Genomic DNA, 11,813 nt, shown 5'->3' with positions numbered 1-11,813 from the left:
CTTGAATGTTGATCAAGTGGAAGCAACAAAGATCAAAGTTGACAATCAGTCAGCTGTTGCAATTGCCAAGAATCCTGTGTTTCATGGCAAGACCAAGCATTACAAGATCAAGTATCATTTTGTAAAGGTGGAAGAATTGTTAAAAGAAGTCAACTTAATTCATTACTGCTCAGAGGCTCAGCTCGCAGACATTTTGACCAAGCCATTGGCTGCCACAAGGTTCGAGTACTTGAGGAAGGAAATTGGAGTCTGCTACTTTGTAGCCAAGGAGGAGTGTTGAAAGTTGGCAACAATTCAACAGCATGCAAGTGTCCATGGTGTATTATGGTCATTGTACATTTTGTAACATGTGACATATGTTGATTTGATTGTAACTTCTTTATTAGCTAAGGTTAGCAATGTACTTAGTAGTTTTAGTAGGTTTTAGGTTATAATTAAGCTGATTTCACAGCTTGGTTACTTGCACAAGTAAGATTTGTTTTCTTCCAATGTAATAGAACTATATATGTACATGTTATTTTGCTTAATGAAGTAATGAGATAAGTCAACTTCTTTTCTCCTTTACAATCCGGATCTTTGCATTTGTTTTTCATCTTTAAACACAAATTTTAGTTGTTTTTGATCTTTGATATTGATTTAAAACTCAACAAGATAGAAGAAATGGGAAGATACATAAAGAACTTGATTAATGGTTATTTTGTGTAAAGAGGATAGTAGGTGGGGTGGGAATTAGATCTTGTTAGAATTAAAACAGAAACAGACAAGCTCAGCTTGTGTCTTGTACAACAAGCCTCGATGCTTGCTGAGCAAACAAACTGATTCGAGCAAAAGAAAGAAGAAAAGCTAAGGAAAATGGAGAGAGTTTTTGATGAACAAAACATATTTCATTCATGAGTGAAACAAATGGCATAATTCCAATACATAAATCAAGCAATTACCTTGTCAAAACAGCAAATGGTTACCTAATGGTTACCTAACACCACTAAGCATTGAAACTTGAAGTAATTAACTTGTACATACAAGCAAAGCTAAATAAACAGCTTATCAATTAGCAAAATACATCAATCATAAACCTAACTTAGTTCAAAATGAACTAAGATACATTTCATTAACTAAAAATTACAAAATTAACAAAATAAGCTTCTTTCAGCAGCTCCTGCATCAGTTCCAGCATAGCTTGGTCTTCATGGCCTGCTTGCTGTCCAGTGTTTGCTGCATGCTGACCAACTTCAACACTCCTCCTTGGTTAGCATGGTGCAAACACCTAATTTCCTTCTTAAACATTCAAATCTTGTGACATTAAGAGCCTTGGTCAGAATGTCAGCAAGTTGATCATTTGAATTACAATGAATCAGTTTTACTTCTGATGCTTGCTCCATCTCTCGAGCAACATGGAGTTTAATGCTAAAATGCTTTATTCTACCATGGAACACTGGATTTTTTGCAATTGCAACAGCAGATTGGTTGTCACAGAAGATCTCTGTTGCTTCCCTTTGATGCACATTCAAATTAGTCAAGATTTTTCTTAGCCAAATGGCTTGGTTGACAGCACTTGTTGCTGCCACATACTCTGCTTCAGCAGTGGATTAAGCCACCAATGTTTGTTTCTTCGAGCTCCAACAGAACATGGCTGAACCAAGATTGAAAGCATACCCTGAGGTGTTTTTCATATCATCTATCAAGCCTGCCCAGTCACTATCAGTATAGCCAACCAGCCTCAAATTCCCTTCTTTGCTGTACCTCAAACCATAGTTCAAAGTGCCTTTGACATACCTAAGCACTCTTTTTGCAGCTTGAAAATGCTTCTCATTGCAACAATGCAAGAATATTGAGAGTAAACTTACAGCATACATTATGTCTAGCCTAGTGGCAGTTAGGTATAACAAGCAACCAACTAGACTTCTGTAGGTTGTTTCACAGACCTTCTCAAAATCACCTTGGCTTGATAGTTTCTCTCCAACAGCAACATGAGTTCTTGTTGCTTTGCTGTTTTGCATGAAGAACATGGTTAAAATCTTTGAGGCAAAGCTTTTCTGACTTAGAAATATCCCATTCTGCATTTGTGACACCTCCATTCCAAGAAAATAGGACATCTCCCCTAGATCAGACATTTCAAACATCTCCTGCATCTTGGTCTTAAAATCGACCAGCATTGTTCGATCTCCTCCTGTCACCAGCAAGTCATCAACATACAGAGACACAATGAGTTGTGTTTGTGTCCCTTCCTTCTTAACATACAATTTTGGCTCACTCTTGCTCCTATCGAATCCCAAATCAACTATATAGCCATCGATTCTGCTGTACCAGGCCCTTGGAGCCTGTTTTAAGCCATACAAGGCTTTTTTCAGTTTGTACACCATGTGCTTTTGCCAGCTATCTCAAACCCTTGTGGTTGTTCAACATAGATATCTTCATCTAGGAAGCCATTTAGAAAAGCTGACTTCACATCAAGTTGATGGATTTTCCATTCGAGCTGTGCTGCTAAGGCAATCAGCAGTCTGATGGTATCAAGCCTGGCCACTGGTGCAAAGGTCTCTAGGTAATCCAGGCCATATTTCTAACTGAACCCCTTTACAACTAGCTTTGATTTCAGTTTGTTTAAGCTTCCATCAGCATTTGGCTTGGCTTTGTACACCCATTTCACTCCAATAACCTTCCTTTTGACTACTCTTTCAACCAATTCCCAAGTTTGGTTCTTCTCAATCATGCTGATCTCCTCAGCCATTGCTTGCTTCCACCCTTGCTGAGCTTCAGCTTCTTCAAAGCTAATTGGTTCAGCTATAGCTACATGAGCCCTTTCATAAATCTTAGCCAATGGTCTAGTTCCTCTGACTGGTTCATCATCAATGTCTATTTTAGGACCATTCTGATCTGGCTTATCTTGATTAGTTGCAAGATCTTCAGAAACTTCTTCTGGTTCATTTCTTTCCCAGTTCCAACATGATTTTTCATCGAACACCACATCCCTATTGACTGACACCTTGTTTGTTAAAGGATCCAAGATCCTATAGCCCTTCTTGACAGTGCTGTAGCCCACCAGAACACTAGGTCGAGCCCTTTCAGACAACTTGTCCCTTTTAACAGCAGGTACATGTGCATAACAAATGCATCCAAAGACCTTTAGGTGAGCCAGTGATGGCTTGAATAAAAAACAGGCCTCAAATGGAGTCTTCTGAGCTTTGGTTGGAAGCCTGTTTTGAATGTAGGCTGCAGTGTTAACTGCCTCTGCCCACAGAGCTTTAGACAGATTCTTCTGAATCATCAAGCACCTAGCCATATCCATCAAGCTCCTATTCTTTCTTTCACTTACACCATTTTGCTGTGGTGTATAAGTGTTGGTAAGCTAATGTTTGATGCCTGCCTTATCACAGAAGGCTTGGAACTGAGCTGAGGTGTACTCAGTCCCATTATCAGACCTTATGGTCTTCAGCTTGTAGCCTGTTTCAGTCTCAGCAGCAGTCTTGAACTTCCAAAATACAGAGGCCACCTCTAATTTCTATTTCAAAAAGTAAAGCCAACAAAATCTCAAGAAATCATCAATGAAAAGTATGAAATATCTGTTTCCATTTAATGACTCAGTCTTCATGGGGCCACACACATCAGTATGCACCAGTTGCAATCTTTCAGAAGCTCTTCAGGCTTGATTCGAGGGAAATGGAAGTCTAGCCTGTTTGCCTAGCTGACATACTTGACATACTTCCTGGTTTTGAACTAAGCTTATGAAATTTTCAGCCAAACCACTCCTGCACATGTGTTCCATCGATTTGTAGTTGGCATGATCAAGTCTTTGATGCCAAAGCTTGGACTCATCTGTTGTAGTTGTGTAGGCAGTGTCTGACTCCTTTGTCCAATCAATCACAAAGCTTTTATCAGCCATAGGGACTGTCATTAGCTTGGATCCACTTGGATCACTGATTTGGCACTGGTTATCCTTGAACACAACAAAATAACATTTCTCCAGCAATTGAGCTATGCTGAGCAGGTTCCTGTCAATTTCAGGCACCAAAAGCACATTTGAAATAAATTTGGCACCTGTGGGAGTGCATATCAGCACATCACCCTTGCCTTCAGCTTTTATAAAGTGGCCATTACCTATCTTGACTTTGGTTCTGCAGCTTCTGTCTAAGGACTTGAAGATAGCAGCATCAGGTGTCATGTGGTTAGTGCATCCACTGTCTAGGAGCCAACCAGACGAAAACCTCTCTTGAGCAGATGAGCATGACACAGCAAAGACTTGCTCCTCTTGTTCATTGTCTTCCTTGGCTACTCGAGCCCCAGCCTTCATTTTTTGAGAATGGTTTTGCCTTGGCTTACCCTTGCTTTTGCAGACTCTCTCAACATGAGCTTTCTTTTTGCAATGTTGACACAAGGCATCTGGTCTAAACCAACATTTTTCTTCTGGATGACCAGGCCTTTTACAATGCCTGCAAGTTTGACCCTCTTTTCTTGCAGCATCATACATTGGCTTGTCTCTCCAGGCCTTCTTGCCTTTGTAGGCAGTATTTGTTCTTGCCTGAAAGGCACCTTCTTGGTGCTCCTCCAGTCTGCTAGCTCTCCTCTGCTCTTGAGCATATAGAGCATTGATCAGCTCTGTCAAAGAGATGCTAGACAAGTCCCTTGAGTCTTTGAGGGATGAGATTTTTGCCTCATACCTCTCAGGCAAAGTTGAAATGACCTTCTCCACTATCCTAGCTTCATTGAATTGCTCACCAAGGAGCCTAATGCTGTTAACCACAACCATAATCCTGTCAGAGTATTGCTTGATAGTTTCTTCTTCCTTCATCTTCAAATTCTCGAATTCTCTCCTCAAATTCAACAACTGTTGCTGCCTTGTCCTCTCTGTCCCTTGAAACTCCTCTTTCAACTTGTCCCAGGCCTGCTTTGGTGATTCCCAGGCCATAATCCTTGTGAAAATCACATCTGACACTGAGTTCTGGAAGCAAGACATAGCCTTATGCCTCTTGGTCCTCTCATCAACATGCTGTCTAATCTGAGCCACTGTTGGATTGGCTCTAAGTGGCTCTGGTTCAACATCTGAGTTGACCACCTCCCATAGATCGAAAGCCTGTAGGTAGGTCTTCATTTTGACCACCCATATATGATAACCTTCTCCATTGAAGACTTGTGGTGCAACTGGTGAAAAACTTGATGAAGTCATCCTTTAAACAACAAGACCTTTAAGAAACAGGCTCTAGATACCAATTGTTGGAATTAAAACAGAAACAGACAAGCTCAGCTTGTGTCTTGTGCAACAAGCCTCGATGCTTGCTGAGCAAACAAATTGATTCGAGCAAAAGAAAGAAGAAAAGCTAAGGAAAATGGAGAGAGTTTTTGATGAACAAAACAGATTTCATTCATGAGTGAAACAAATGGCATAATGCCAATACATAAATCAAGCAATTAGCTTGTCAAAACAGCAAATGGTTACCTAATGGTTATCTAACACCACTAAGCATTGAAACTTGAATTAATTAACTTGTACATACAAGCAAAGCTGAATAAACAGCTTATGAATCAGCAAAATACATCAATCATAAACCTAACTTAGTTCAAAATGAACTAAGATACATTTCATTAACTAAAAATTAAAAAATGAACAAAATAAGCTTCTTTCAGTAGCTCCTGCATCAGTTCCAGCAGAGCTTGGTCTTCATGGCCTGCTTGCTGTCGAGTGTTTGCTGCATGCTGACCAACTTCAACAGATCTCCTTTTTGTGAGGCATAACGAATGAGTGGGTGATAAATGCTAGTTGATTCTGAGCCAGCCTTTTATGCCCATGCTGATTCAAGGTTAATAAGAATATGTATAGGGTTGTTACATCAAGTTGTGTGGCATTGTATGCTACTTATAAAATATTCTACAACGTATAACGGGGGAAAAACAAAAACGAAGGGGTGAACAAATTTTCAGCAGGTGCTTGCTGATAATTACAATAAAGAAACTATGCCTTTGAATCTATTGGTAGTATTATACTTCTAGTTTTCATTATTCAGATTTAATTACAGAATTTTCCCTCATTAACTGAGAAAAGTAACTATTGCTGGAGGCTTGTGATTCTGTGATGAACTTCCCAACAGTAGCACAAATTGTGTTAGCAAAGTCGACATTTGTGAATTTCTGTAACTTCCAAGATTTTAGTTCAAGAACCTGATGAAGTTAAGAACATGGATAAAGAAGTTAGAAATGCAAGAATTTCTAGTTCTTTTTTTCTGAAATTAAAGTATATCTTCTCCGTCAGCGAGCGGACTCTACATATACAAAGTGTTTGCTGCAAGTTCTTTATTTTGTTACGACAGACGATATTGGAAAGCAATAACTAATGAAAAGCTCATCAAAATTGTTGAGGGGCGAGGGATTTCTTTCTGTTCATTATTCATTTCTGTCATGTCAAGGCATGCAATTGAGAAGCAAGATCGATGAACGTGTCTTCTTTGCATGGTATCGTTAAACCACCCATTGGATGATTGAACCCGAACTCTTCCTCTGCTTGGTTGAGCAAGTCTACGAATGAAGGGTGATTCACGAAAGTAACCGGAATGATGTATCTCTTTCTCTCAACCTCCCCTACATAGATTGCAATGTGACCTTTTGGCACACTTGATTGAGCCTGTTGAGCTTTAAGGACTTGCTTGGCATTAACAACAATGGGTGGCAAACGAAAACCCATGGTTGATACCAAATTTTGGAGTTGAAAATTGAATTTGGATGACCAAAGACTGATAAACAAGTGAGAAAACGTTAGGTGTTGGAGGTAGAGACATGGTCTTGTTGTATTTATATAGAATTTCCAGGTGTCTCATTATTTCAAATAATAAAGAAACCACATGGTTATGGGTGTTTATTGTTAGTAAATATAGAAATGGTGATTCTGAGAGCACCTTTCCACGCTAAATCTCACATGGGTTTGACTCAACACCCAAATAGCTTTCTATTTTTCACAGTCATATTTTCATTTTTTAAAATACAAGACACCCATACTATTTTTCTTTCTCCAACTTCTAAGGCTCGTCATTTTCGATAGTTAAATTAATGTAGTTTCTTATCACATTTATGAACATAATAACTATTTAAACGATCTCGGAAGTATTGAGCAATTTGGCTTTGAAATCGGTAATTTTACAGTGGACAGAGAAAAGTGGCATGTCCATGTGAGTAGCTCTGAGCACAATAAAGAAAACATTTAGGACCCGCTGCTTTTGGGTACGACAGAGTGGAAATCAAGTCTTTTGGGAGCTGCCAGGTCATATCTGTTGTAGTTTTGTTCACACCTTAGTGCTTTGTTTCATATTTCCTACCTGTCATCCATTTCCAAGAAAGAAGAGTTTGATTGGCTAACACATCTCAGTGGTTATCAATCATCATAGTCTAGTTGCTTAATCTGGGTTGGAAAGCACTTATCTTATCTAGTGCTTATTATTGTGTTAAAAAATTGGATGAAATTAACTTGAAGGGTGTATCACACAAGTCAGCTATAGTTTTTTGGTCAAGATTTTGTTTGTTTATTCCTTCCAGAGTCTTGATAAGTTTATCAAAGTACAAGAATTCCAATAAAACTCTTTAATTTATAGTGATTTCGTTCATGAAATTAGAAGAGAATTCCAATAAAAAACAATAATGGACGTTTGACCTCTCAACAAACATATGCTTTGATCTAGAATCGCTGTTTGTCAAAGTATACAGTAAACTAATCGTGTTTGTTTTGGTGATGATTGAAGGTTTTGGAGGCTCATTTGTAAGTTCTCTTTCCTTCATTCTTCCAGGTTTGGTAATTGGTGTCATTAAACATTGGTAAACTCAAAAACCAATAATGAAGAGAGTAATATAGGCTTCAAAAACAAAGAATTTCATTATCATTTTTTGACAAAATCTTGTTGGGAGAGAGCATACATAATCTATCTCTTCACTCCATTCATGTCAATTGTCAAAAGGTAGTATCTACAGTTACAAGTTCTTATAATATTCTACAATGGAATTAAAGAATTCAATTAACAAAACTTATATATTAATCTTTCAGCTGAGAAGTGAGATGAAGAAAGGCATCTTCGTCGCATGGAATTGTAAGACCACCCATGGGATGATTAAACCCGAACTCTTCCTCAGCCAGGTTGAGCAAATCCACAAAAGAAGGGTGATTCAAGTATGAAATGGGAACCACAAATCTTGTCTTCTGGATTTCTCCAACATAAACTGCAATATGGCCTTTTGGAACATCTGTCTGGTTCCTAGACTGCAGTTTTAGAACTTGCTTGGCATGAAGAATCACAGAAGGTAAACGAAAACCCATATCTGATCCTTAGTTGAAGACACAAAAAGCTTGAGTTGATGACAACGATGATGATCCTGGTTGACAGATACTGAAATGTAGTATTTCAGGTTGAAGTCCCTTCTCTTGGAGTTTGTATTTATAGGGCTTGAAATATGAGATTGGCGAGCAATTCCCATTGGTATTGAAATTGAAATAAGGACCCACGCTGACACCTCCTTAAAGCACTCGCATGGCTTTGCCCAATTAACTCAACCATTTACGGTAAACATTGCTTGTCAATGCTGATGCCGCCTCCCATAGTAAAGCAGCATATATTTATCTGACGATGAAAATAAAACAATACACGTGAGTCCTCTAATGCTAATTTATTCTTGAATTCCTCAAACTCACGGGTAAAATTCAGGCCCATTTATTGGTCTAGGCTCCGCCCAAAAAATAGACCTAAAATTTTTTCCAAGCCTGACTCGGATAAAAATGTTAAAACTCGGGCCCGACCCGTATTAATTTTTATATAATTTTTAAATATATAAAATATATCAAAAATACTAAAAACATCAAAATAAATATTTACCAATAAATTGAAAATAAAATTTAAAAAATATGTAGACTTAAATAACACTATGATAAATGCAACTTAACAAACAAATGCCTCTAAAGTAATAACAAAATTAACAAATGCCTTTAAAATAATAACAAAATTAACAATAAAATAAGTTTTATATAGACCTGTCCATGGGCCGGGCGGCCCAGCCCGACCCGACGGCCCGCCCGAAATATGAGAGGGTTCAGGTAAAAATATAGGCTCGAAATATGGGCTTGTGCAAAAAAATGAGGCCCGTTTAAAAAATAAGCCGGGCTCGGGCTCGGGCTCAACTTTTTTGGCCCGAGCCCAGCCCGGCCCAGCCCGAATATAATAAATATATATTTTTTATTTTTATTTTTTAATTTTAAAATACTTTAAAAATATATTTTTTTATTTTTAAAATATTTTTTTTGTGTTTATTAAAAATCGGGCCGGGCCAGGCCAGGCCGGGCTTATTATTTTTTTCCTGGGTCGGGCCTGGGAAAAATTTTAGGCCCATATTTCGGGCAGGGCCGGGCCCGGGCCTAAGAGTTGGGCCGAAATTTTTTTTGAACCCGCCCGACCCAGCCCATGGACAGGTCTAGTTTTATACAATATTCAAACAATAACAACAAAATAGTAGAACATAATAGTAAAATAGGGAGAAAACAACAAGAAAATAGCATTCAAAAACAAAAAAAAAGTAGATTTTTTTTGTCCTTTAGTGAATTCGGGCTGGCTCGGGCCCGGGCTAAAATGCCTTACCCGAAGCTCGGCCGATTTTTTTAACGGGCCTTATTTTTTTCTCCAAACACATTTTTTGGGCCTATATTTTTACCCAAATCTTCCTACATTTTGGACGGACGGGTGACCCAATCTAATTCCAACTGCAGTCTCCGAATAACATAAAACACCTACGAAAGTAATACTCGGATTAAGCACATTTTGGGATTTAGCTTAGATACTTTTGCAATAATAATTATTAAATTTCAGTGGGGAAGAAGACTGATTATTAATAGATACAATGTGATTGGAGTGAATGAATTGGCACATGGAAATTTCCATTTTTTCTGCGCAAGGCACATGGAGTGATTGACCAAATCTCACGCTGCCAAAGACATTTTTTTATGTATATAGAGAAATAGGATCCCTTGAGAAAATTGCAGCTACCAACTTGCCATGATTTTGTGTTGTAATAAAGAAAAGGAAAGCAGGAATGGTGAATCTTGATGGATCCTTGGATCTAGCGCAACTGATATTCACAACATGACCGATATAGTTAGGGAATATCTCTTTCTATGTGAAAGGATGTGCTACTGCATATACCTAATACTTTTTTAATCAATATAATCCTTAATTATAACACTGACATTTCAATTTTCTCATTTCCCAACTTTTCTTAGCACTTGCTATCGGTGCATTTAGAACATGATAGGCACACCATTTCTCTATTTATAAAAGATTAACTTAACCTTTAAACAAATCTAAATTAATAAAATTTAACTTATTAAAGTTCAAGTCTTTTCAACAGATTTTGGTTCATTAGATTCCTTACTTTGAATAAACTTATGGACATGTCTTTTGAGTTGATATTTAATATTGATGTCAAGGATGGAGTTAGAAAATTCAGATTTTGTGATAATTTTTTAAAAATTAAAAAGTAAAATTAATACATAACATTTTGTTTTTTTTTCGTCTATTTTATTAGTAAACTTTCTTTTAAAATATTTTTCTATTTTTGTTAAACATTTTAAAAAATATACACATAAAAGTTTTAATGAAGTCAACATATATACCACTAATAATTTTTTTCACAAAAATAAACATCACTTAAATGCTTTTTGGTGTCATGAGAATGCAATATATCAAAATTTTAAGTACAAGATTCATAATAATCATACTAGCAACAATAATTTCTAAATAAAAATGTCAAATTTCTAATCAATCCTATTTTCTTCAAGGATTTATATTAAGGGCAAAACACTAAAAAAAGCTTTTTTTTTAAATTTTCCGAAATAGACCGGTTTTTTAATTATTTACCGGAATGGGCCATTTTTCCCGAAATCGCGGCCACATAAGCGCGATGTCAGGGTACATGACAGGTCAGCGCGACCTGCTGATGTGGAAGGAAATCGCCCTCAAGGACGTGATTTCCTTGCACGTCAGCAGGTCGCGCTGACGTGGAAGCGCTGACCTGTCACATAGCGTGTTTCTGGGGACGCGATTTTGACGCTAATTTTACGTTGGGTTTTTTGGGGTTTTAGGGTTTAGGGTGCAGGCTTTTTAGGGTTTAGGGGTCCCGAAAAAAATTATTTTGAGTTGATGTTTCTGGTCAAATAGTATAAAATCGCTTCTACCAGGATGCTATCAGAGAAGAAATTGTGAAATCGCGCCATCATGGACGCGATTTCGCTACAGTTGGTCATGTAGGAAATAATTATTTTTTGACATTTCTGAGCAAATAGTGTCAAATCGTGCCCTCGTGGACGCGATTTTGCTACAGTTGGTTATGTACGAAATAATTATTTTTTGACGTTTCTGAGCAAATAGTGTCAAATCGTGCCCTCGTGGACGCGATTTTGCTACAGTTGCAAGTTTGGGCTGAGGCTATAAATTAGGTAAAAAATGTTCTTAGAATGCATAAGTCATAGCAGAAACATTTTAGAGATGCTAAGAAAGTTAGAGTTTCAAAATGAGTGAACATATTAGTGCTGTTATTTACTACGATGGTGAGGTTTGCCACACCGAGAATGGTGTTGTTTTTTTATCGGAGAATACGGTGCGACTATCATTTAGCCAAAACATAGATTTGACAGAACTTCGTAAAAGAATTAGGCGTAAAATCTTCGGAACGACGCCAATGAAAGTTCTGTCAATCACGTATCGATTTTGTTCTTCTATTGATCCGGTGACATATGAGTCGTTCGACATAAAAGGTCCTCGTAGCTTGGAGGTAATGGTGCAGACTCATTTTGCTAGCGGAGC

The 11,813-nt window shown here is 37.7% G+C and overlaps 2 protein-coding genes across 2 annotated transcripts; both read right to left on the bottom strand.

Moving 5' to 3' along the window:
* Positions 1 to 6,382: 6,382 nt before the first annotated feature.
* On the bottom strand, positions 6,383 to 6,667 carry LOC121224946 (auxin-responsive protein SAUR23). The gene has a single exon (XM_041108599.1). It carries the CDS (start codon positions 6,665 to 6,667, stop codon positions 6,383 to 6,385), a length of 285 nt encoding a protein of 94 aa, XP_040964533.1.
* A 1,155-nt stretch (positions 6,668 to 7,822) lies between these two features.
* Positions 7,823 to 8,422, bottom strand: LOC107919496 (auxin-induced protein X15). Its single transcript, XM_016848948.2, has one exon. The coding sequence runs from the start codon at positions 8,282 to 8,284 to the stop codon at positions 8,003 to 8,005; it is 282 nt and encodes a 93-aa protein (XP_016704437.1). The 5' UTR covers positions 8,285 to 8,422; the 3' UTR covers positions 7,823 to 8,002.
* Positions 8,423 to 11,813: the final 3,391 nt, after the last annotated feature.

Source organism: Gossypium hirsutum, chromosome D13 (assembly GCF_007990345.1).
Source record: "Gossypium hirsutum isolate 1008001.06 chromosome D13, Gossypium_hirsutum_v2.1, whole genome shotgun sequence".
NCBI lineage: Eukaryota > Viridiplantae > Streptophyta > Magnoliopsida > Malvales > Malvaceae > Gossypium > Gossypium hirsutum.
This window is presented reverse-complemented; position numbering and strand designations above follow the sequence as displayed.

Excerpts from the sequence above, each read along its gene's own strand:
- LOC121224946 (XM_041108599.1), bottom strand. The coding sequence starts at position 6,667 with ATGGGTTTTCGTTTGCCACCCATTGTTGTTAATGCCAAGCAAGTCCTT.
- LOC107919496 (XM_016848948.2), bottom strand. The coding sequence starts at position 8,284 with ATGGGTTTTCGTTTACCTTCTGTGATTCTTCATGCCAAGCAAGTTCTA.